At 34.9% G+C, this 27,901-nt stretch overlaps 1 protein-coding gene across 4 annotated transcripts in view; it reads right to left on the bottom strand.

Moving 5' to 3' along the window:
* Positions 1–27,901, bottom strand: part of USP25 (ubiquitin specific peptidase 25) — a 153,513-nt gene that overhangs the window by 36,694 nt on the left and 88,918 nt on the right. For all 4 annotated transcript variants that reach the window (XM_030328636.1, XM_030328634.1, XM_030328633.1 and 1 more), the window contains 8 exons: positions 24,680–24,828; positions 17,745–17,872; positions 17,254–17,349; positions 15,769–15,927; positions 14,955–15,181; positions 11,310–11,380; positions 10,414–10,642; positions 8,567–8,767 (listed from right to left, as the gene is read on the bottom strand). In XM_030328636.1, coding sequence (XP_030184496.1) covers positions 8,567–8,767; positions 10,414–10,642; positions 11,310–11,380; positions 14,955–15,181; positions 15,769–15,927; positions 17,254–17,349; positions 17,745–17,872; positions 24,680–24,828 — 1,260 coding nt within the window. The remainder of the gene's footprint in view (positions 1–8,566; positions 8,768–10,413; positions 10,643–11,309; positions 11,381–14,954; positions 15,182–15,768; positions 15,928–17,253; positions 17,350–17,744; positions 17,873–24,679; positions 24,829–27,901) is intronic.

Genomic DNA, 27,901 nt, shown 5'->3' with positions numbered 1-27,901 from the left:
CTGACTTTGTCTCAGGTCGTGATCTCACAATTTGTGGGTTCGGGCCCCACGTTGGGCTCTGTGCTGACAGCTGTCTCCATCTCTGCCCTTCCCCAGCTCATGCTCTATCTCTCAAAAATGAATAAATATTAAAAAAAAAGACTTTAAATGTTATCCCTGTGAAGAACTCTCAAAGTTTTATCTATCATCCAGGTTCTGAGCCCCAAATCCACCAATGCAGCAATGTACTCTGAATATCCACAAAGTGCTTCATGTAAGTGGGTCTCTGCCTCTCTCTCCAACAGAACTTTGTGACTTTTGCTCTCTGTTCAAAAAGGGAGTTTAATACACCAAAGAGGTTTTCCTTTCAACCTTCAGATCTTTCCACATTTTCTTCCCTCTGCCTGTACATTCACCCACTCTCCACTCTCACTCCTGCATCTAAGAACGTCTATGTGTCTTTTTGTTTAAATACCACTGCAAGTATTCCTGATTACACCACTTCTAGAGCTGAGTGTCTCAGCTTTGGCACCTATTACATTGTGGTTCGCTGTGATTCTTTGGTGCGAAGGGTTGTCCTGTGCACTGTGGCATCTAGATGCATCTAGATGGCATGTAGATCTACTGTGCACCATGACATCTACCCACTAGATGCAAGTGGCACGGTCCTTCCAGGTGTGACAACCAGAAATGTCTTCAGTTTGTCAAGTGTCCCCTGGGGGGCAAAGTCACTCTCAAATGAGAACCACTGTTCTCAAGTAACTTATTCTTTCTTTCAGTAGCACTTTACCCCAATTATGACTTAATTACTACTGTTCTCATTTCAAGCCCATATACCCTGCTAGACCCTGAGAATCTCAAGAGGAGAGATACTATCTCATTTTTGTATTGCTATTTCTTCAAAACCTAGCATAAAAAGCATACAATACCTTAATGGAACAAATGAATGAATAAGTAATGGATACAAGGAGTATTCTTCTATACAAAGATGCAAGGAGTATACAAGAAAGTACACTAAAATGTTCTACAATGTTACTCGGATTGGTTAAGTGAGCCCTTCCTCAACCAACTGGTGGGACACAATAGGGCTACTGTCATCCTTTCCAATATTTGATTAAAAAAAAAACCTCTCAAAATGAAATATTATTCAAAAAGAAATGCTATAATTTCAACATATATGCATGGTACTCCATCCATCCAATACATTTTAATTAAGCATTTAACTATGTGCCAGGCACTAGGCTAGACAGTGAGACTCAAAGTGTGAACAAAGCAGCCAGTCTGTCCTCTCATGAAGTTTAGAGTCAGCTCTGGAGAAAGTCATTAATCAAAAGAATCACACATATGAACTGTGACAATATTACAATACATTCTAGGAATAAAATGGGGGAGTGATAACTTAGATTATGGAATATGAAATAAACTTTTCAGCTTAAGGATAATGGGTTGATCATCCCATTCCTTGATGGAAGGATGATCTGAAAGAAGGTCAGTGTGGCTGGGCTACAGTATAATAAGAGATATATGGCAGAGAGGACAAAGGCAAAAATCGTAAGGGCCTTCAAGTCTAATAAAAGTTTTAAGGATAAAAGGAAGTGAATAAATGTTTTAAATATAATGGCAATGTGGCAAGTTTAAAAAAAATAATCCTGGCTACAATGTGAAGAGTGGATAAGAGAGGAAAGTAAAACTAGAAAGTAAAACTAGAAAGTAAAACCAGAAGCACTAGAAGGTACCAGAGCAATAAGAGCAAGAGATGACGGTGTTTCTGGACAACAGACAGAGAGAACTGGTAAACTGAAGATGTATTTTGGACATAAAGGTTGGAGGCGGAAGATGACTCTAAGTTCCTGGCAGAAGGAACCAGGCTGATATAGGTGAAATGACACTACGACAAGGAAAACTACAGGAAGGAATGCTTACAATGTGTGTGACAGAAGGGAAGTTTAAAGAAGTCAAATAAATATTTGACATTTCTGCATCTCCTGACCTTGCACTGCAATGTTCTTTCAGTGCCCTGTATGATGGATAAGGTAAAGAAAATCTTAGGGTATACCTCCAGCTGAGAGGAGGATGCAGTGAGGGCCAAGAAATCCACCTGCTCTGACACTGGTCTAAAGTGAAACATGGACAGTCTACACAAAATAAGTTGTTAAAAACAAAAGTACTTTTATGTGATCAACATAGTCAAATATATCTTAGGTCCCCAGGGTCAAGATTTCCTTCCATATAGGGATTTGAGTTCAAAAACCTTATGAATAATGATGAATGATCTTGCCTAAATATCACATAGTACTATTTCTTCTAGAATTTATCCTCATCTACGTATCTTCCAGGGAACTTACATTTGAGTGGCAATGTAGTAACAGTAGATGAACCTATAAGGATTTGACATCCAGGAGTTTGGAAACAAAAACCCAAACTTCATCCAGTATGTTTGATCCTCTGCCATTTTACAGTATTGTGCCAGATATCAGCAATGAAAAAGAAAGTTGACCTAAAATTCACTCGCTTTAAGGAACTCTCAATAAAATCAGATTAATATATACTCCATTACAATACAAAGTATTAAATGCAATAACAGAGTTATGCACGAGGTTCTATAGAAACACTGTGGGCCCAATACACACACTTGGGATGATGCTGCATGTTAAGAAAGATTTCCTAGAAGAAATGCCAAATGAGCTGAATCTTGAAGGATTTGTAGAGCAGATTATCCTGGGAGATGAGAAAGAAGATTCCAGGCTGAAGGACTAGCATATGCAAAGCCACTGTAAGAACAGATAAAAGATTAATAAAATCCTTGCTATTAATGAGACTTTGCATTGGTAAACAAATCAAAATATAGACACAACTTAAATGTGGTAGTGAGAGTAGTTGGGATTAAGAGGAAGAAAGATAATTATTGCTACAGGTATAACATTAGGGGGATTCATAGACTTTGGGATATGAGGAAAGCCTTGAAGAATGGGCAAAATTTCAAGAATACTGACTCTCAGACGATATTTTTTAAATGAAGGATACTTCATAAGAAATGCCATGATAAGAAAGTTCCCCTCAAGCAAAAGTAATGGGAAATAATCTGTTTATATGAAACAAAGTATTCACAGAGAAACAGATGTGGAAGAATTACAAGGGAGTCAAATACAGGGTCCTTATAAAAAAGCAGAAAGGTTTTGGCTTTGTTTTGTCAAACCAGAAGAATAAAAAACATGTTTCCTAGCATAACCAAAATGAGGAAAATTAGAAGTTCTTTCACTACCCAGAGATAAGTGCTATTAATATTTTAGTTTATATATTTTCGGACTTTACTTATTCATATTTTATAAACAAAAGGAACTATTCTGAATATACTCCTTTTAGCATAACGTAACAAACATTTTTTTGTGTCAATATAATGTTCAGTGGTTATATCGTATGGAGGATTCATACCACTCATATTTCACCTACTGCACATACAGGCAATTTCCACTTCATTGTTAAAAACAACAGGACAAAGAGTTTGGCTTTGTGTGTATGTAAATACATACAATGCTTTTTGTTCTTCCTGTAACTCTACAAAAGCGTCCTCACAGCTGGCCTGTATAAATGGTAGGAACTCAATTAATAGAGACCACGTTGTTTTCTTTATCTGTGTTCTGACACTTTATATACTAATTGGTCCCTCAGTTTAATATTATTGCTCAGACTTCAATTTGGAATACAGCTGGTGATTACCAGTTCTCTATGGAGGTATATAATATCCCTGTACCCAAAGAATCTCTCAAATCGTGTATTTGTCTTGTGGGTACTTCACTGAGATTTTTAAATGGTTATCCTCCACATAACAGATTTTCTACTCGTGCTCTATGTTCAAAATGTAGGGGCTTCACTCACCTTTTCAGACATTAGAGAAGGCCCAACACTCTAAGAGTACTCTAAGCCTGCTCCTTTGGTCCGCCTTCACAGTGAGTAAGGGATTGGGAAGGCTTGGGAGTATTCTGTTTATGTGTATTTCCTGGTTATCCTCTTCAAATTTTTAACAGGAGAGTTAACTTGATAACCAATTGGCTTTCTGTTACAGCATAAGGATCTGCTCTTAAATCACTACTAAAAAAAAAAAAGGAGCAACATCTCATATCTTTCAGAAATATTTAATAGGGGCTCCTGGTGGCTCTCTGTTGGTCAAGCATCCAACTCTTGATCTTGGCTCAGTTCATGATCTCATGGTTTGTGAAACTGAGCCTCACGTTGGGCTCTACCCTAAGAACATGGAGCCTGCTTGGAATTCTCCCTCTCCCTCTCTCTCTACCCCTCCCTGCTCACGTGCGCACACGTGCTCTCTCTCAAAACAAACTTAAAAAAGATTTTTTAAAAATGAAATATTTAATACCTTGACTTACTGATGAGTGACTTACTTATTACATTCACACTTAGAAAAATATTTAAAGGAGATTATTTCAAAGATATGCAGACCATTCATTTCTAGAAATGTATTTAAAATCAATGATTCCTCCAAAGCAGGCTATAAAGAGCCATGGTAGGCTGCTTGCATAGAATCACCAGACAAACTTTTAAGACTTCAAATTCCTGGGAGCTACCACAAACAAAATCATGGAAAGGTGGGGGGTAGAGGCTTAGAAACCAAAATTAAATCTAAAATTTACCTAGGACAGAGCTACATCTGTACCACACATTTTTAGCCTGCTTCTCTAATGTATAATTTCTTGGGCTTTACTTTAAAAATGCTAGTATTCCCATACAATGAGTATCACGTGTAGGAAACTCATTATTGGAATCTCCACAGGAAATGAATTCAATTCAGAAAACATTCAAGGGTCACCTACCATATGTCATTTATTATGCTAGATTCTGGAGCTATAAATAAGAAAATCACTCAGTCCCTGTTTTAAGGAACTTGAGAATAATGAGGATATTGTTCATTCTACCAGGTCTTACTCTCAGAAACCAGCTGTACTTTCCTGAAATATCGGCTTGTTTCTACTTGTAGACTGTATCTGTAGAAAAGTCCCAGAGTGATTTCTACATGCTACCTTTAGGTAAATTTATGAAATGCTATGGAATGCAATTCATACCAATATCAACCATTACCATCTTAATTTTTCTACTTTTAAAAAAAAATCTGGATATGCTATACAGGTTGTTAAAGAAGTCCTTACTAAGTCCTTAATAAGTACTTGAAGATAGGAGAAACACAAGTAAAAGTGCAAAGCTCTTTTCTCCTTCCAAATAATTTCTCTGTTTTATAAATACAGCCTGGAGCCATACTGTTTAACCAAGGGTACGGTCTCAGAAATATCTGAAGGTCTTTTTAAAAATATATATTCTTGACTCTTCCTTCAGAGATTCTGATCCCAGTTAAGTCTTAGGTGATCTTACTTAGGTGCAATGTGCTGTTTATACTCAAGAAAACTCCCCAGCTACTTCTGACATATATACTTATAGTAATGAACTACTGAATAGATCTCTAAATGTAAGTGTTCAGGCAAGTTTTTCTTTGCAGTAAGCAGGTTTAAGGAGGTAGCATGAAAAGGACGAAATAATTTTTGGTCCCATCATTTATTACTAGTTTCATCAGTAAAACAAGGAATAGTACTAGAGAAGAGAGGTCTATGGATTTCTTGGTCACTGTGTTAGCAGGACAAATACTCATTTCATTAATACTATATAAATTAATACTCTTCTTTGGAATATCACTTACAAGAAATAGGATTTTAATAGCTTTTACAGTACAGCTTTATTGTGAAGATTTGCAAGGAGAAAAGAAAAATCACTATGAACAAGACTTCCTTGTATTACTTCCACTAGTCACTCATAATTTTAGTGTCCACCTGAGAGATTTAAATACAGGTTCTCTTTGATATGTTGAAAATATACCAAATTGAGCAATTACTTTGGAAACTGTGAAGAGAAATAAGATGACATGGGCATTAAAGTTAAATTTCTCTGCTAATGATAGGAGAGATAAGTGGTTCTAATAAACATGAATGAGCCCCCTTATTCAACTGTGATATGTTAAATTACCCTGCAAAAGAGGATGGACTTCTTAATAGGATATGTAAAATAATAGTAATAGAAACCAATAGAAACAATAATAGAAACAATAATCTCACTCCCCAAATTTACAGACTTAGCACATTCTATTCCTAACTCAAACTGTGCATTTCCAGCAATTCTCTATAGAGAACTCAATGTTTCCAATTGCAGCAGTACTGCCACAGCTTTCTAAAAACACAATCCAGAAGATAATTACCATAATAGTTATATGTAAACTGACCATTTGTGTCTCTTTATATTTTAGTTATTCTGATCCCTCTCAGAAATACATCTGAATTCTCATATTTTTTTAATACTAAAAAGAGAGACAGGAAAATATATGCCCAATACCTACTAGTATTTTTTGAAATTATTAAACAGCATTTAAAGTATATGGTGGGGGATATTCGCCAGGATAAAGGGTATGGGGCATGTAAATGTGGCCTTTTATACAGAGAGAATGTAAATGGTAGAGCAAAGTCAGACAGGAATATTAATGGAGAAAATGTATTAGTTTAAACAGAAATAAAATGTATTAAGTCTGTAAATTTAGTCTTGCTAGAGACAAGACAAAGAGGAGACTGTATAGCATTTAATATTTTGGTGCCACAAAATACAGGTGAGCCAAGAACAGAGTTAGAGCTTAACCAATGAATGCATTCACCTTAACATCTGAGTACTTAGGTACCACCATCACTTATGCCAATTAGGCAGCCACATTCTCCCACTAATAACAGCCACGTGGAAAAGGTGTGCAGAAAAGCTAATGGAGGTATAACAAAGTAGCTCCACTGGAGTCAGTTCCAGGGAGAAGTTTGGGAAGGATATGTATAGAAGACAAGGGGTGGTAAGGGATGAAATCACAAGGGGATGGAATTGGTTCTAAAATGAAAGGAACTATAATGTATACACTATGATTCGAGCACAGAAACCTCTTGATATCTACTGATTTCATTTCCTACTGAAGTAGACAAAGTCACTAAAATGAAACTGATTTATTGTGAAACCACAGACCTTCATGTGGCCTACACGGTGGCTCTTATGGTATGAAAAGAAATACAGTCCTGCATCATGGTAGAGCTTACCACATTGCAAAGTGGTATTGGTATAATACCATTATCTTGGTTTTTTAAAACTTCTGAATCAATGCCTATTAACGTCAAGATCAAGGACTCAACTATTCAATTTATATGAAAACAAGTTAACAAGTCCGGACAGATCTATATCTGCCTACATAATTCATAATATCATATTGTGGTACTGTACATCCTCCATTAAGAGAGTAATTTCTTCTAAAGTTCAAATGATAATGCTGAAATTCAGTTAAGTAATCTGTATGGAAATCTATCTGTAAAAGATGAAATTAAACACTTAAAATGCGTTCTTAAAAACTAAACACAAAACATGTACATGTTGCATAAAAAGGTCATTTGAAAAGATCCACTGAGAATTATAAAAAATGAGACAAATGAGTTTGACAAAAATATCTGCATTTATCTCTTCTGATTTCTCCAACTACTACAGAGAAATAGCACATTTTCACAGTAGAAAATATGTTGCCTTAAAATATATTAACTCTGTGATGATGAAAGTAATCTTTAAAAAAAAATCAGAAGACATTTTATTTTCAACTTTGCTAGAATCATGTTTACTTTTTTACTGTGTTTACTCTGAATATTTTATTAATTTCTTCAACTAATAACTTTAGAATATTTTTAAATATTTATATTTTTATACATTGACCTCTATTTTATGGGTCTATACACATTTTAACTTAAAATAATTAGATACTCAGTTTCAGCTAATTTTTTGTTTGTAATTTTAAAAATTCAGAAAAAGGGGTGCCTGAGTGGCTCAGTCAAACATCTGACTCTTGGTATTGGCTGGCTTGGGTCATGATCCCACAGTTCGTGGGTTCGAGTCCCATGTCAGATTCTGCACTGACAGCGTGGAACCTGCTTGGGGTTCTCTCTATCCCTCTCTCTCTGTGTCCCCCCACCACTCTCTCTCTCTCAAAGTAAATAAACTTTAAAAATAAATAAAATAAAAATAAAAATTCTGAAAAAACTCGATTGCTCTATAATAGTGTAATTACACAAAATATTACCTAAAGTACTACACAAAATATATATGGATATACCAATAGTGTTATTTTGTCCAAGTGAGAAATTACTAAGTTCACGCTCCTGATAGCTGTAGTGAAAAGGTATGGATTACTTATCTGTTTCATGGCTTTTCTATGCTTCTGGCCAAAGGTCAAGCCCAATCTAAGTAGGTGGTTGTAGGTAAAGAAAGGGCTAGCAGAATCATCTCATATATGATGTGTGTGTATATATGTGTATACAGTGCTGCCTGGCAAAGGGGTTTAGCTAAACTGTTACCTGTGGTTATCTCTGAGTAATGGAATTTCAGTTGATTTTTACTGGCTTCTTTCTTCATACTTTAAGATAATTAGAGTTTTCTTTTTAAAAGAACGTATCTTATTATTATAATAAAATATCAGTAATAAATATATTGATAATAAAATACATTTCAGTAAAACTATACTAACCTGTTGTTACAGAAGACTCTGACTCCCTCAACTTCTGAGATGCTAGAAGTTTTTCCTGCAAAGCTTTCTGGGCAAGTTGTGCATCCCATTCTTCTAGTTCTTTTTCAAATCGCTGGTTGTCTTCCTCAACAAAATCTCTTAAATCCGGTGGTAATGTTTCAATTCCAACAAGAGCCTGCCCAGTTTCTTTATTTAACTCCTCTGAAAATCATATTTCAAAAACTAATATAAAATGAAGAATTAAAGGAAGTGCAAAGCTCAAAATAGGATGCATTTCAAATGGGATTTAAAGTATGAATTATTACCATTTAGGAAATCAATATTAAAAATTGAAAGAAAACTCAAACAAATGCTTGGAAAAACAATGATGCAAACATCTGATAATCCATTATGGAAATATTTTCAGCTTTTTCTTTTTAATTTAAAGAGTAAAAAAATGGAACAAGATATAAAGTCAAAATCATCTACTACTCAAACATTGACATAGTACTACTTTTTCTGTTGTAAGAAAATACTAGATGTTTGACTATTTATGAAATAAAAATTATCACAAAATGAGAATAACTCATAACCTTATTAAGCTCAAAATAGAACTAAAATTCTTTTTCACCTAAAGCAGTTAAGTACAGCAATATACTTACATGCAATTTGAAATTTGAAAACTAATCAATATAGCAAGATATTTAAAAACCACTATGTAAGTCGTATTTAAAAGTTATTGAACCACAAAATATATTTCAGCTTTCAGTTGTAAGTAGACTGCCTAGCTAGTGTTGGAAAGTTGATTATATTGGTTTCAACAAACCTTTTAAGTTTCTCCTATACGCAAAGCCTATGTTAGAATATAAGAAATAAAACTATTAAGACATTGTATGACATGGCCCCTGATTCTGAGCAGATCAGAGTGAAGTGGAAAAGGCATGTCAACATACAATTCCAAAACATGTAAAAGTACCTGACCGAGGTATGCTATGAAAGCACAAGGAGAGATATTTTTTGGTAGAGGTCAAAAAAAAAAAAAAAAAAAACTTGGCAGAGCAAGTGACACTTGAATTGAATCTTGACAGATGAGCAGAAATTAGACAAAGAATAAAAAAATAAGAACATTACTGCCAAAAAAATAAAAATAAAAAGAAATAGTGATATAAATGTGTGAAATCATTTGGTGTAAAGACAACACAACAAGCAGTTCGAATATCAGTAAAGTATATAAACTTTGAAATGGACAATGATTATAAATGAAGCTTGAGAGAGAACCAGGGGCCAACAAATAGAGGCCTTACATATTAGGTTAAGGAGCTTAAATATGAGTCAATATATGATGTGATCCTTAAAGGGATGTTAGCAAGGAGAAACAGGTCAGATTTACATTTTATAGTAGTTACTAAATAGTTAACTGTGAATACAAAATATATTCCAATTGTCAGCCTTGATCACATTACTTTTCAATTCCAGTTTCTCATTTACAACAGGCCAACTGCATTTGCTAATGATATCCAATCACCCTCTGAGTCAATTACTTAACTGATCATACTAGAGACTGGAGTCACATAAACAGGCTACTTATTTAAAAATATAGACCACCCTAGGGGCGCCTGGGTGGCTCAGTCGGTTGAGCAGCCGACTTCGGCTCAGGTCATGATCTCGCGGTTTGTAAGTTCGAGCCCCGCATTGGGCTCTGTGCTGACAGCTTGGAGCCTGGAGCCTGCTTCGGATTCTGTGTCTCCTCCTCTCTCTGCCCCTCCCCTGCTCATGCTCCGTCTCTCTCTCTCAATAATAAATAAACGTTAAAAAAAAAATAAAAATGAAAAAATATATAGACCATCCTATATATTTCATGTTCTTACCTTTTATTAAGAATTGTGCCTTATCATTTATGTACATTAAACAGTATGCACTGGCATTTCTATAACCACCAAAAGAGTCCCTCACTAGCTCTTCCCATGATGATTTTGTCACAGCAATATCATTGTACTTCATCCACCTATTTTCACGATGATCAAAAATGTATGCCCAGTAGTGCCCGGCATTAGCTTGACCTTCATGAACTAAAACAGCATGTAAGCGGTAAGGAACCTAAATGTGAAAATAGAAGAGTTTAATCACAATTAAGTACGCTATTAACACAACATTCCATGAAACCCATAAACTACCTGAATGGAGAATACCACAGAAGAATATGTTTTTAACAAAACTGATTAAAATTTTGAAAAAAATTAAACTATGAAAGAAAAAAGGGGAAAATAAGCTAAAGACATGTAAAGCATGTGTATAAATAGGATTTTCAAAACTTTGAAATGTATTTCCTTCAAATAAAGAACTTATGATGAATATTTTTTATATAGTGTAATCTGGCTAAATCTTCACAATTATAAATTGATGACTGAATTAACAACATGGCCTACATAACGTATACCAAAAGTTAAAATGTAACTGAGCCCTATATTCTTCCCCCACAATCTGAACATCCTTAACGATCATATAATTTCTCCTTTCTACTTTTTTTAAATACTAAGACCTTCCAAAAAATTTTGCTAGGTTTTATTGTAAAATAATCAAGAGAATAAACAACAAATATAGTATGAGAATACAACTCAATGTGGGAAATATTAATATGGAATCTTTAAGATCAGCAATTTTATAACAAAATATATAAGGAGAAGTAGGTTAAGAATTAGGTTAATAATATAAATAAAAATATGTAAATAATTGATAGCATTTACCAACTCAAAATTTAACTTACTTGGATCATAGATTTGTCAGAGTACATTAGTTCAATTGTTCGATGGATTCTTGATATGCTTTCCTGCAAATCTAAGGATAGAAGATGTGATTTAATGATTAAATCAAGTACGTCTCTACCAGACATGAGATAGGGACTAATGGTTTTCCTTCCAATATGTTAGAGAAATAAAGAAAAATTCTTAAAACTATTCTTAAGACCATCACTATTTAGAGTCTGTATAAGATGAAATACAGTTCTCGTTACTAAAAGATATAGCATGAATGCAGAATTAAAAACCAAACAAGTATGGTTCACTTGCAAAATGTGCCAAGACTATAAAAGTAAACTTGTTCAAATATATCAAGGTAAGTTCCAATAAAAATTGAATCTAGGGGTGCCTGGATGGCTCAAGTTGGTTAAACGCCTGACTCAATTACAGCTCAGGTCATGATCCCCCAGTCGTGAGATTGAGCCCTGAGTCAGGCTCCACACTGAGCGTGCAGCCTGTTTAATATTCTCTCTCTCTCCCTTTGCCTTCTCCCTCTGTGCGCGTGCTCTCCCTCTCTCTCTCTCTCTCTGAAATAAATTAAAAAAAAATTGAGTCTAAAGTCCCTTACATATTTATAGAAAATAGGAAAACTTTGGATTGAAATAAAATAACATTACCACATACCTTTTATACACATATATGTATTAACTGAATACAAATTTATGATCACTAATGGAAATAGTGTTGAGGCTCCCAATAACTTACTACCTCTACTTCCAGGAGAAATCCATTCTACAAAATTATTCACAGCTGTATTGCCCATAACAATTAAAAACTAGAGACAACCTAAATATCTGTTAATGAGGAAATGATAAAATTACGGTATACCCTATACTATGAGGCTGTTGCAAAGAATCAGGAAGAAACCGTGAAAGACTACCAAAAAAATAATAACTTCAGAGTGGGGTAAGAGCTTTTTCTAAGATTGACAGAAAATCTAGTAACCATAAAGGAAAAGATAAGACTCTCTCCACAAACTTAAAAAAATCTACATTATAGGGGTGCCTGCGTAGCTCAGTCAAACAATCAACTCTTGATTTCAGCGCAGGTCATGATTTCATGGTTCACGGGATCAAGCCCTACATCAGGCTCTGCACTAACAGCACTGAGCCTAATTAGGATTCTCTCTCTCCCTCTCCCTCTGCCCCTCCCAACCCCACTGCTCATGCATGCACACACGTGTGCTCTCTCTCTCTCAAAATAAACTTGAAAATGTTTAAAAAAAACTACTTTATAAAAATAAAACAAAATCAACATAAAAAAGGTCAAATGACAAAGACAAACTGAGAAAATAATACCCACAGCATACACTACAGGCAACAAGTTAATAACCATACCATTAAAGTTTCTATTAAGCAGTAAGAGAAAGATAAATGGTCCAATGTAAAAAATGGGTAAATGTCGTGAGAAATTTATAGAAAAATAGAATTTTACTCAAAATTAAGGAAATGCAAATTAAGACACTAAAATACCATTCTTTCATCTTTCAGGCTACCACAATTTAAAAAGTTAGAAGGATGTAAGGAGGATGTTAGGCAACAGGCTCTTTCATAAGTTAGTGGGAATAAAAACTGTTTCAATGTTTTGGAGGGAAATTTTTTAAACAGTTAAAATTTAAAATTTGAAATATACACACTTTGGACCAAAATGACATTAAAAAAAATTTTATCTTCATGTTTATTTATTTTTGAGAGAAAGAGAGAGAGTGTGTGAGCAGGGGAAGGGGCAGAAAGAGAGGGAGACAAAGAATCTAAAGCAGGCTGCAGGCTCTGAGCTATCAGTACAGAGCCTGACACGGGGCTCAAACCCACTACCTGTAAGATCATAACCTGAGCCAAAGTTGGAGGGTTAACCACTGAGCCACTCAGGTGCCCCTGGAAATGACTCTTTTAAGAATATATCCTGCTCATGAAAGTGTGTTAATATGTATGTAGAGGGCCAGCACTATTTGCAATGAGTATCCATATAGAAATTAAATAAATTATATCCTACTCAGATGTTGGAATATTACACAAAGTTTAAAAAATAATGCTAAAGCTAATAACAGGGATAAAAGAGAGTAAATACATATTCCAAGGAAAATCTTACCTGATCCACGGTATTATTAAGGTCCAAAGTATTAAGTATTAAAGTCCAAAACCTTATCGTATGAATGTCTCCCAAGTTCCTCAAACTTAAAATGGCCAAAAGTGGACTCATCATATTCCTATCTCCCCCTTCAAAGTAGGGACCTGCTCTCCCACCAGTTTGCTCTTTTCAAAAGTACATTCCATCTATCTATTCATAACAGTTTTAGAAACTAAGAAAATCATCCCTAATTCCTCCCTCCCTCTCATCTCGTCAATGACCTACCTGTGTCAGTTTCTCCAAAAAGTAGGTTCTATCTGTTCATTTCTTTCCTTCCTCAATGACTACCTTGATGTCAAAGCGTCCTAGCTTCCACCCCTTTGAAAGGAATCTTATAAAAACAAACACAATCTGCCAAGTCCAGCAGAAAATTATCCAATTCCTAGTACAGTGCTCAATAAATGTTTACTAATGAAATGAAGTGTAAAAAATTCCTTATATATGACAAATACGAAGGGAAATGTTTACAGCCACTAACGCTAATTGCCAGTCAACAATCATACCCTACTTATATTATGTTATATTACATCAGGACTGCTCTTTATTTACATATTGTCTATAAAGAGGCAAGTTGGGCATCTACAATCCAACACTCCAGATTGTTTAACATAATTCCAATCTTTTGGTATAAAACAGTAGCTCTTCAATTTTCTTTTTTCACAGAAAAACAAAATTAGGATAATATTGGGTAACGGTAATGGCATATATTTTCACATGTAAGAAAAAGTATAATAAAATCTATCATAAAATATTAACAAGACTTCATTAAAATAAAAGAAAAAGGATATTGTAACAACAGTAAAGTAGCAAAGACATAATTTCAGAATAAAGGAGAGTTCCTACCAAGAAAGGCCAGATGGCAACTGAACACCAACACATACCCACAAGAACGCGTGCGCACTCCTACTCCCAACAGAGCATTGTCCTTCTTTCTCAATTTGTTACATGCCAGTTAAAACACATAACAGACAGGCACTGAGCTATTAGATCATATCTGGAAATCTTTTAGAGCATACTGAAAATTAAAATTCACACTTCTAATTCTTAAACCTAAAAAAAACTTTTTTTTTTTTTTTTTTTTACCAATTTAACTCATTACACAAACTTTAGGGGAAGGACCTAACTGACAAATACAAAATCTAATGCCGTATGATGTTTCACCAGTGGAATTGCTGTGAATACCAGTTTGATATAAATTTAGAGCCCTAAACTAGAAAATCAGACCATCTGCTATGTCATTAATCAACTAAGTAGCCCAGGGAAAATCTTTTGGTCTCTCTGAACCTGATATTAAGATCAGAAAAACAGGTAGACAGACTAGTTTATCTTATAGAAAAAAACTTCCTAAACAAAAAAAAAACAAAAACAAAAACAAAAAAACTTTATAATATTTACATATGAAATCCAGAAGTGATTTCCCTTCTCAATTTTAACATTATACATATCCAACTGAAGTGACAGTAACCATGCCCTGAGAAGCTTCTTACCTCTGGTGTCATTTTCTATTTCCGTCCTCCAGCGATGTAAACAGCTTTCTAGCACAGAAAGTTCTTCCTCTGTGATATGCCTTGGTGCTGGATGCATGGGCAGATCTGGAGGTATCCGAGACTGAGTGAACGGTTTATGTATGACTGATCTCGATGAAACGGCAGCTAGTGGTGCAGGTGATGTGCTTGGCAGTTCCGCAGAAGGGGCTCCCTGTTGTTCTGTTGTGCTGTATCATTAAAGCATGAAATATTTATTATTAAACTTCCTAAATGAAGCTCTGGACAAAAATTGCGCCAAACACGCATTTAAATTGGCTTATATTTTCAAACAGAAAACTCCTTTAAAAAAGAGAAATATGTGGATTAATTTAATATCCAATGAGATCCCAATATATGAAGAATACATTATTATAATGATGAAATTGTGGCTTTATAGAAGAAATGGTTTAATCATGTCAATAAATCTTATGTATACTGGAATTATATAATATTTATCTGCTTACATTACAGAAAAAACTAACTTAATGGTATTTTCATGGATAAAAGGTGGAAATATACACCAAAACAACCTAAAGTACAATTCCAAACAGAAACAGATAAGATGAAAATTTCAATTCACATCCATAGAATCTACTGAAACAGTAAAATAACAAAGCACCCAGAAAATATGCAATCTTCTAAGTGACTCTAATATTTTTACAGTCTACTAAAATAAATCACAATGTGCAGTTCATAAAACCTTTTTAAAGGCATCAATTATTACTGTGTAATATAGGTGAAAGAGCTGGCCCTTGTATAAAGAAAACTTTTTTACCTTGGTAATGTCTGTGGTATGGAACCACTAGGTGGGGAACTAGCATCAATATCATCAACAGGAGATGTACAAACAGGTTTGCTTGAAGCAAATTCCAACGCATACTGTAGAACATCTACCAAGGGGAATCGTTTGGGACCCGAACCATAGCTTAAATATCTGTTAACCATAAAGTGTACGAATGCTTTTAGCTGTATATAAAGCACATTTGGTTGTTTTCAATAATTGTTATAAAACATGATAAAAAACACTTCAGTAAATCTTTTTCAACAATGAAATTAATTTTGCTTTCAAATGAAGATGTAAAAACTAAAGATACATTTAAGAAATAACTTATACATTCTCTAAATTAAGGAAAACAAAGTTGATTACAACTGAATGTGTCTGTATACTGTTATAAATTTTAAACGCTGCTCTAAGTTGTAACCCAATAGGAAAATGAAAACAGACAGTTCCATATCCTGAGACTGTTTTTATTTTTAGATCTGTCATCTGGTCTCATGACTAAGATTGTGACTAATAGTATCATCCTACCTTTTACCTCTGATTGTTTTTTAATATGATTACTGATACATTTAAAAAATAAAAATTATTGAAATATGATATATTATTTTTGTTTAAAAAGTTTTGGGCTATTAATTTGAAAACTAACACTAAAACAAAAGATACAGATTAATCTGATGTTGCAAACTGGGACGTCTCAGGCCACATTTCAGCCTGTAGACTTTGTCTGAATTACAGAACATTTCTGACTGTCCAGATTCTGGCATCTTTTGGGAAGCTCTCAAATATTCACACGTGGCATCACATGTGACACCGCCCACTGGTGCAGACAGTAGACACTCCCTCTCCACAGAGATGTGACCTCTAGGCTCCTCTTGCCAACCAGCATACACATACTTGCTTCCCTTCTTTATAAAGCCTCCATGAGGCCCTAGTAGGCATCTGAGTTTGTATCTCCTATACTAAGGAGAAAAACAGTCACCATTCATTTTAATTGAAATCTCAAGAGTGATATTTAGTCTCCTACAAGCAGAAAATTTTAGATTAGTTTGACTTTGTTTCTTTTGTTTGTTTGTTTGTTTGTTTGTTTTTTTAAGTAATTTCTTCATCCAATGTAGGGCTCAAACTCACGATACAGAGTTCAAGAGTCACATGCTCTACTGACTGAGCCAGCCAGGTGTCCCTTTTTTTTTGGATTTTTTTAAAGATTAGTTTAACTTTGCATCTATTTTTCAGTACCATGAGCATTACTACTCGACAGTAAAAATACTTAATTTTAAACACTAAAATAATCTTTAATATCAACTATAAATTAGTTTCTAACAAAATTCAAAACTAAACTACTCAAGCAAAATATCAGTCTAGAATGATTACTACTAGAATTATAAGTCACCCAAAGCAAATTTAAAATGAAAGATTTCAGAGAGTCACTAAAAATATGACTTCCTATAGTTAGCTCATAACTTCTTAAAGCTGTAATACCTTTCTAGTCTTTGTTGTAATACTGTGAGGTAATCTTTTAGTCTCTTGATTTCTTCCCTCTTAATTCTTGTTATTTCTCTGTTTCTGTGCATATATCTATAGGAAAAAGAAAAATTAACAACATTACCATTTCTAAATATCCTGAAAATAGACACAATATTAAGTCTAGCCAACACCACAGAAGATCCACTCATTTAAAATTTTACAATCAAGTATTATACAATACAAAATAGTATTTTTTAAAATTCTGACAACTGTAATACAAATATAAATTTTTTAACTTCCTTATAACATTATTCCCAGTAACTATACTTTTCTAACTAGAAAGAGAACTCCACGTTCCTTGACAAACAGTATTCAACATATTATGCAAAAAAGTAATGATTAATTCTAAAGAAATTAAGCAAAGAATTTCTCTAAACGCAATAATAATTCTTTACTTGGTTACTAAACAGTTGTAAAATTAAGTCATGCTGTATAACAAACGATACCTGTCCAGATATAACACTTGAGGAAATTCTAATTTGTTGTGAATTTTTTCTGGTCTTCCCAATGCCTGATTAAATTCAAATCTTGATAATTCAAATGTTAACACAGGTGGTAATTTGGTAAACCAATGCTGAAAGAAAATAACAAAAAACCTTATTATAACCTTTTTGTTCTCTCCATTACAATGTTAGGCACAGAGTGTTATCACTGGCATTTTTCACATCACAAATACTTGACGAGGTATGCAAATTAGTTAAAATTCAACTTCTTCCCAAAAGTTTTCCATATCTCTTGAAAATTCTAAGGATGGGAATAATACTCAACCAGGAAAGAAAAAAAAAATCTTCTAACAACTCTCCTTCTTCCATGATAATTTTTTACATTAAAATTCCTAACAAAGGGCTGCCTGGGTGACTCAATAGGTTAAGTGTCCAACTCTTGATTTCAGCTCAGGTCACGATCTCGCAGTTTGTGAGACTGAGCCCCAAGTCGGGCTCTGCGCTGACAGCACAGAGCATGCTTAGGATTCTCTCTCTCCCTCTCTCTCTTTCAAAATAAATAAATACCTTAAAAACTTTTCTAACCTAAAAAAGATAGACATTGGTTAAAATTATGGTTTAATAGCTCAAGTATCTGGCTTCTTCAATATTATCTCACTATTACTACCAGAAATGGTCATACACTTACTACAATTGACCACCATTCAAAACCTCTGACAAAGCAACTTGTAGGATGTAGCGCGCGCACACACACACACACACACACACACACACACACACACAAATATATTCTTAGAGCAAAAATGATCACAGTTCTCACACTAAAAACTAGAGATTGATATTTCCCTGTTTTAAATTTAATTTTCCTACTGGAATTCTAATTTAAGAAAAAGATTACTAACAAATATGAAATTTATACTAACGGTAACTATATTTAAAATCTTTTTAAATGACTAGTGTTTAAAAAATTAAATGTGTCATGATGAGCCAGCCAATTCATCCACAAACTTCAGCAAATGTTTAATTAAGCATGAAATGTAACAAAACCTCTAAAGAAAATTATTTTCATAAAAAAAGATTCAAATTTTACACAAAGATATTTTTTTAATATTTATTTATTTATTTTGAGAGAGAGAGAGAGAGAGAGAGAGAGAGAAAGAGAGAGAGAGACAGAACATGCACACAAGTGGGACAGAGGCAGGGAAAGAGAGGAAGAATCTGAAGTAGGCTCTGTTCTGTCAGCACAGAGCTTGACATGGGACTGATCCCATACTGTGAGATCATGACCTGAGCCAAAAATCAAGAGTCAGCCACTGAGTTAACCGACTGAGCCACTCAGGCACCCCTACATAAACATAATTTTTTTATTAAGTTTATTTATTTGAGAGAGAGGGAGAGAGAGCAAGAGCCAAGCATGGAGGGACACAGAGAGGGAGAGAGAGAGAATCCCAAGCAAGCTCTGCACTGTCAGCACAGAGCCCAACTCGGGGCTCAATCTCACAAACTGTGAGATCATGACCTGAGCTGAAACCAGGGTTGGTCACTTAACCAAGGGAACCACCCAGGTGCCCTAACTACATAAACATATTTTTAAAGAATGAATAAAAATTCATGAATCACCAAATAAAATATAAAATAACGTAACAAATATTTTTAAATACTTATTATAAAGTGTACAATGTACTACTATAAAAAGTAATTGCTACACATGGTGGTATTTTCAAGCGCCACAAAGTGCCACCACGCATGTCAAGAGGCTAAGAGTACACTAATTTAAATTCAAACATCCCAAAAAGCAGGAACAATGCACATTTGGCAAACTGAATTTGACTAAGATCTTAAAAGTTGCTACTTTTCTCTAAATAAAGCTAATAAATGTAAATGGTTATTCAAAACTATTTCTCCCTCCCCAAACGCTAATTATGATTACATGAATTGCAATTTCCTGAGTTAGATTCGGTTTCTATTTAACCAAAAGCTGAAGTTGAAGAAATGTATTTTATATGGCTATTAAAACTGAAGTTGACTGGAAAGTTACAAAAGAGCTAACACCAGAAGAATCTCTTAAGTTTTAAAATCTCTTGAGCAAAGTCTGCTTATTTATTTGTTCTCACATGGCACTGGCAAAAATTTTAGTTAATTCTAATGCAAAACTATAGTATTTAAATTAAGTCATACTACACATATATCATAAAGAAAACTTTTGATGCCTTAGGATAATATTCTCTACTCCAATTTATGATACTAAAGTAAGTAAGTAGGTTTCAAGAACTATTACTTTCATATTTCATTGCAGTATTTTAAATGTCAACCATTAAAATTAAATAGTTACATACTTTAACTCATGGAAACCTACCATGGCCAATAGAAATAAAATCACCCAAATTGGGCATATGCTTCTCTGTAGACCATGAAAAGTCCAGGAAATAACTTCCATACCTTAAGAAAGAATGTTTATAATAGTTATGTAATATGTCTCCGTTGTGACTGTTTTTACTCTAACAACAGTGACAGTTTTTTTCATATTACAAGAGTGGAAGGATTTCACTTTCTTATTCTTCTTTTTTTAATTTTTTTAAACATTTATTTATTATTGAGAGACAGACACAGAGTGTGAGCAGGGGAGGGGTAGAGAGAGGGGGAGACACAGAATCTGAAGTAGGCTCTGGGCTCTGAGCTGTCAGCACAGAGCCAGATTCAGGGCTCGAACTCACAAACTGAGATCATTATCTGACCCAAAGTTGGTCGCCTAACCAACTGAGCCACCCAGGCGCCCCAATTCACTTTCTTATTCTAAAGCTGATGGGACAAGAAGAGACAGCCAGACATTCCTTTAATTCATCTTAGAAAATATTACGGGTTTGTCTAGCATAAATATAGCAGTAGAGAACTAGAATTTTACATATACAACAATCAGATGTTTTTCTTTCAGAATATTATTTTTGTATTCAATAAAAAACTGAGGGGCGCCTGGGTGGCGCAGTCGGTTAAGCGTCCGACTTCAGCCAGGTCACGATCTCACGGTCCGTGAGTTCCAGCCCCGCGTCAGGCTCTGGGCTGATGGCTCAGAGCCTGGAGCCTGTTTCCGATTCTGTGTCTCCCTCTCTCTCTGCCCCTCCCCCGTTCATGCTCTGTCTCTCTCTGTCCCAAAAATAAATAAACGTTGAAAAAAAAAAAAAAAACCAAAAAAAAAAAAACTGTATTTACTTCTCTAACTGGCATGCCATGCTTGTGAGACACAAGTCATTAAAGGTAAAAATAAGGCTTTATTCTTTTCTGTAAACACATTTATTATTTATTATATTATATTGTATAACAACCCTACAGAAGTAACAGATTAGGGCAGTGAATAAAAAAAATACATAATCAACATGGGCAACAAAAATGCTCCTGAACTTATTATGACTATAACAAATATTTTCTAGAGAGAATGTAATAATTTTTATGAGTTCTAATAGCTGATTTTTCTATTAACATGTTTTAAATACCTTGCTTTTGTGATTTTACATGAACACAGGGAGCAGCAGACAGAAAAAGCAGACATACCGATCAGATTCCCACAGAACACCAGACAAAACCAGGATATAAATTAAGCATGAAAAGCAAAAACTTCCTATTCCACCTCAAAAATTAGTTTTAGTCATTTAATCAGCTTCACACATTTGCCCTTTCACTTTCTTTTTAAGTTTATTTATTTATTTTTAATTTACATCCAAGTTAGTTAACATATAGTGCAATAATGACTTCAGGAGTAGATTCCAGTGATTCATCCCCCATGTATAGCAACCAGTGCTCATCCCAACAAGTGCCCTCCTTAATGCTCCTTCCCCATTTAGCCCATCCCCCCACCCACAGCCCATCTAGTACCCTCAGTTTGTTCTCTGTATTTAAGTCTCTTATGTTTTGCTCCCTCCCTGCTTTTATATTATTTTTGCTTCCCTTCCCTTATGTTCATCTGTTTCGTATCTCACATTTCACATATGAGTGAAGTCCTATGATATCTGTCTTTCTCTGACTTATTCCACTTAGCATAATACCCTGTAGTTCCACCCACGTTGTTGCAATTGAAAACCGACTACAAAGTGCCTTTTCACTTTTAAAGACAAATTTCCCATACAACATTTACCTGTGTCTAATGTGGTACATGTAGGTGCTGTTTCCCTAATTTAGTTTCAAAGCTCCATAAAATTTCTCTTAGTACTCTGACTATAACTTAGTACAGCTTTGTGAAGGGAAATTTGGCAGTACTTACATTTTTACATGAGTACACCTGGTGACCCAAAGATCCCACTTCTGACTATCCTTCATTCCTAAATTCTCAAGGGTATTATACATAAGCATTCTTTAAAATAATTCTTTGTCCAACTACTGTCTTACAGAAGAATTAAAACTGTTTAATTTTAGAAATACAGGCTGTTTGATACTATGCCGGTTTTAAAAAGAATGGTGTAAAGCCATATACATTCACATGGAATGATGTTCATGATACACTAGTGGGTGAAAAATGCAAGTCGTAGGATAGTACAAATACTTATATGTGAATGGCAGTAATCAAAAGAAAATGTACAACACACTATTTATAGAAGTGAGGTATTTACTCTCTGAAATTTTTTTGCTCCAACAGGCAATCAAAAAAATCTCCGGCTTTCCAAGATAGTTTGATTCATCCATAAATTGCATACAATTTCATTAAAATTTAAAATTTATGATTTATAAAAATATTTGTACAGTTATCTTACATATAATCATTTTTAATTTATTCAGTTGTCTCTTGATATGTCATTTCAGAAATTTAAACTCTCATAGGCCACACTGGATATTTTAACACGAGTGATTCAGGAGACTAGAGGTCTTCTCTATTACTAGACTACAGCTATTTCAGCAAAGCAGATGTTTTCTGTATCAAAGTAAAATCAATAATTTTTACTAAATAATAGTGTAGGAGATAAAAAGTTTTATCACCAGGGACTATGCAAATTTAGAAACAAACCTAAAATGTTATTCATTGGTCTTTATAGATACCTAGGAAACAAAACAGTTATTCTGAAAGACATAATGAAATAAGGCTATAATTTAAGCACACTATTATAAACTTTTAAGACAGTCTACTTTAGTCAGTGATAGTCTCTTAAATCAGGCTAAATTATTATTGAAACTAATGTGTCCTGCAAATCTAGGCAACTGGTAATAGGAATCACAGGTAATTGAATTTGCTATTATTAAGACTGCTTACAAACTGTTGAATTCAGAGGAAACAAATGACTGTACCCCTTAGGTTGGATGTAAAAACCCAGGCAGAAAATACATACTACAGTATAGGGCATTCAGGGTATGAAGCCAAAGATGGAGAACAAACTAGAGCTTTTAAGATAAATGAAATTCATATTCAATGTAAGAAAAACATTTTCAAAAGCTGCGAATATGTGAGAGAGATTATTTACCAATTAATTTCTAAATTATTTACCAATAAACCAATGTCTATTTCACTTATAAGTCAGTTTGATAGAGTAAGGAGAATGCCATCCCTCCTTTCCCTGCCCCAACCCGTCATCCTTTTATTAAACAGAAAACAGAGCACATTTTGGGGCAGACTGGGGAGGGGAATCTGCTTTCTTGTTCCATTATAGGATCCTAGGAGAGTCCCAATCTTTAGAGACTAATTTAAAGCCTAATTTAAATATTCTTTAAGCCTAATTTAAATATTCTTAGTTGGATGTCTATATGGGAATCAGGGGCGGAGATCTTGGGCCCAGGTACCATATCCCTACCGGAGATTCTGATGGACAGCTCTGAAGCAGGGCTTAGGCATCTGCTGAGACTCACTAAAGTAGATGATCTATGATGTAGAGAGCAAAACTATCTCAAATATTTTCTCTTTTACCCCCGCTCTCTCCCCACTCTTAAAAACAAAAAGCCAAAAAAGAGTAAATGTTATTTCTTTCTTTTTTTGTTGGGTACATAAGAGAAGAGAAGGAAATGAGGATGAAGAACAAAAAAATGATTAATCATACCTTTTTCTAAACAAAAAGCACAAATTTAGATACATGCAATTTATTTTCAAAGACACAAGAACTCAGCCCCTTTTTAGATAAACACAGAGATATCATCACTTAATATTTATTAAGCACCTCTTCAGGGATAACGACCTCAGAAACTTTTTTGGTAACATTGAGACATTTCATTCATTCAGTCATTACATAATTCTACCTGCGGTCACTGTACTATCCACTAGGGCTATGTGGAGAATAACACATATGAAGCTCTCTACCCTCCGGAATAGAGCTTACAAGTAGACAACTATCAGCAACTGCTTAATGATAAGTGATTTTGCAGCACATGATCTGTCCTTTGCCTTCTATTCTAGTAACACACATGGATGAATTTATGGATGGGTGGATGGATATACAGATGGATCTAGAGACATGAATGAAAAGACAGAGATCAGTGGAAACAAACAGGTTTATATTTTTTAAGTTATATCTCTCTTGAGAAAGCCAAGTTCTTCCATCTGCTCTTCATGCAATTACACAGTAATTTTACCAAAAAGGGAATCTAGACAAATTCCAACACTATTTGATATTAGTAACATATGTCTATATAAAATTCCACCCTCCTATCAGTGTTTTTCTTCTTCACTTCTAGGACTAGCATGCCACAGTGACTGGTACCTTCCTTAAAAATTCTAAAGAGACTTAACAATGTCCTAGGCTTTAACAGAAAATTTTAAGCTAAATTGTTTAAGTGAGAATTTAATGTAAGATTACAGACTTGTTTGTGCAGGTTTTACAAATGTCTAAATTACCATAATTAAATCCAAACACATAATCTGAGTATTCTCTCAAGTATTAGGCAGCTATATAATTAGAGCCTTAAATTATACTTTACAGCAGTGTAAGAAAGACCTGGGGAGAAATGAAAAATGAAGATGCTAAACTCACCTCTTGGCCTGATTTGCCTGAATTCTCTGAATGTAAGGACTCAATTTCTCCTTCAATCATAGCAGCTTCTAGGCACTCATGTAGATCTTTGAATCCATTGACCTGAAGCGGGTACTGACCAAACATTTCAGTATTTTCAAATTTTTTCCCTACGGAAGAAGGGAAAGTTAATTGTTACTCAATATGGCCTTTTAGCCACTAAAAGTAAATGTGTATGAATTACCTTCTGAACCTGAAAACCATAACTCTGATTATGTTCCACAGAGTAGTCATTGTAATTTTCTTGTTGGTTTATACATGCACATATGCACATTCACATCGAACCATAGATATTAATTACACACCTGTATATATGGAAGTAATTATATGTATGTGTGTGTAAATACATATATTCTTTCAAAAAATACTTTCTAAGGACAAGATACTGTGCTAAACACTGAGAATATGTATAGCAGTGGATGAAACAGATATATATGGTCCCTGAGCTGAGGAAACTCTCAGCCTCTTTTGGAAGAACGATATTACACATATTAATTGCACATATAATTATGAACAAAAAATTACTTATCATTATAAGTGCTATAAAAATTTGTGGTAAAACAGAGTAATGTGAGAGGGTATGAAAAGGAGAGCTAACCTAGTCGTTAGGGCTGGAGGGTAAAGCAGAGAAGACTTCCATAGCAAAATGACATTTACACTGAGACTTGAATGGTGAGTAGGAGTTAGCCAGGCCAGAATGTCAGGGTGCTGTGGAGAATTCTTGGCTAAGGGACAACACATGCAAAGACTTCAAGGATGCAATGAACTTGGCATATCTGAAGGCTTAAGGGGAGGACATTATTCCTTAGGGGAGCAACAGGAAGATGATAATGAAGAATCAGGTAAGGGGACAAAATCTATAAAGCTTTAGAAGCCCATGTTAAGAATTTTTTTCTCCTCAATATATTTGGAGTATAACAGAAAGTCACTGGATAGTTAAATCTAGGAATAATAGGATCAGATTTTTATCTTTGAAACATCTTTATGGCTTCTGTGTTAAATAGATGGTAGACTGTTAGAAGACTTAAAGAATCCATCTAGAAATAAAGGCAGTGTGGGATAGGGTGTTAATAGTAAAAGTGCACAAAAGCAGATGAAATTTTTATACACATATTCAGGAAGGAGTATTTATGATTGACTGGTGGTTCATTGGCAGGAAAGGGGACAGAAGAGTAAGGAAGGTATCAAGAATGATACTCGGATTTCTAGCATAAGCAACTCAATTGATTGTTTATGTTCTAAAAGGAGCTCCACTAAATAAAGAGCAGAGCATTTTTTTTTTCCTTTTGTTTTAAGGCAGTAGTGGCAATCACAGTTTTAGGCCCATGGCATTTCCAGTTGAGAAGAGAGTTGGATATGAGTCTGTAACTAAAATTAATCTTCTGGTCTGAAGCTATAAATGAGAGAATTGCTGGCTACTGACAGCGGTGGATCAAGAGAGTGAATGAGACTCTGCTGAGGGAAACTGGCAGACAGGAAAAGGCAGGGGGCCTGAGCTGAGTCCCAAGGATCTCCTACCTTTAGATAAAACAGGAGGCTATAATTACAACTTCTAAGAAGTAGCCGCAGAGATAGGGAAAAACAGCCAAGGGAATATGGTACCATAGAAGCCAGAGAAGTGTTTTTAAGGACTGAATAGTAAAAAAGAAAAGGAACAGGGGTGCCTGGGTGGCTCAATCAGTTAAGCATCTGACTTCAGCCCAGGTCGTGATCTCACCGTTCATGGGTTCAAGCCCCACGTCGGACTCTGTGCTGACAGCTCAGAGCCTGGAGCCTGTTTCCGATTCTGTGTCTCCATCTCTCTCTGCCCCTCCCCTGCTCATGCTCTATCTCTCAAAAATAAATAAATGTTTTAAAAAATTTAAAAAAAAAGAAGAAAAGGGACAAAGAATAAATAGCATGAATAGTTGATAAGAGTTCAATAGGAGAACTAAGTGGAATCTGACAGCCTTGAACACATATTAGAAATTGATAACCTTAGAAAGTGCTCTTTTAGAAGAAGTCTGGGGCCAGAAGCAAAAGTGGGATGGGATGAATAAATGGGGACTTAGCAGGTAAAAACAAACTCCTCTCTCAACTGAATGAGATTAACTGGAAGACTATGTGAAGGGAGCTCTTTTTTGTTTACAATGGGAGTTACAAGACCACATCTAAATATTGATGAGGAAGACAGTGGAGGGAGAAGCTGAAAATACAGGAAAAAGGCAAGATAACAAAGAGGGCAAGGTCTGAGTGAAAGCATGAAGGGATGAGATTCTGAGAACATATAAACAATAGCCTTTGGAAATAAGACTGAATAATTCCTTATTATCTGGAAGGACAAATAAAAAGAATGTGGTATAGGCTGGGATGGATCCAGGTTGTGGAGCCTGAAACTCACATATTTGAGAAACTTGCTTTTAAGACCTAAGATAGAAAATTACAAACAAAATTAGATTCGGGACCTTAGGACCTCTGGTTAGATTTCTTAGCTTCATGGTAAATCCATAAAACCTGAAGGAAGGTCTTTCTGAGTGAATGAAGAGACAGAGAGGTTAAATTAGAAACAGAAAAGGTAAGGAGTGCATTGGTATTGGTTGCTCAGTAGGTTGAGTGTCCAACTCTTGACTTTGGCTCAGGTCACAATCCCAGGGTCCTGGGATCGAGTCCCATGTTGGGCTCCATGCTGAGTGTGTGGAGCCTGCTTAAGATTCTCTCTCTCTCTCTCTCTCTCTCTCTCTCTCTTTCCCTCTACCTCTCCCCCTCTGCCACTGTGGGTGCACGTGCATTCTCTCTAAACTAATTTTTTAAAAAACAGAAAAGATAAAAATCGTTATTGCAGAAAATGGGACAGAAGACAGTGATTTAACAAAACAAGTAAGGATGCCAGGTAGTGTCACAGGATTGGGACCAGGGACAGTTAGTATATGCTACAAATTCATGGAACATTTCTAGTTTGCCCACTGAGTGACTTTTCCCCAGTAATACTCGGGTACTTGGTGCACACAGAGAGAAAATGAATATCCCAGTGACGGTCAGAGAACAGCCAGAGAGGTAGTGGATGGGGAATGGGGGAAAGGGAGGGTTAGAGATTTCTAAGAATGATCATAATGGACAAAGAAGTAAGTAAAGAAAAGGGCCTAGAGGAATAAAATGAAAGGGTCAATGGACTAGATGTTCTAGAAAAGTTGAGGAACTTTTGCA

Source organism: Lynx canadensis, chromosome C2 (genome assembly GCF_007474595.2).
Source record: "Lynx canadensis isolate LIC74 chromosome C2, mLynCan4.pri.v2, whole genome shotgun sequence".
NCBI lineage: Eukaryota > Metazoa > Chordata > Mammalia > Carnivora > Felidae > Lynx > Lynx canadensis.
This window is presented reverse-complemented; position numbering and strand designations above follow the sequence as displayed.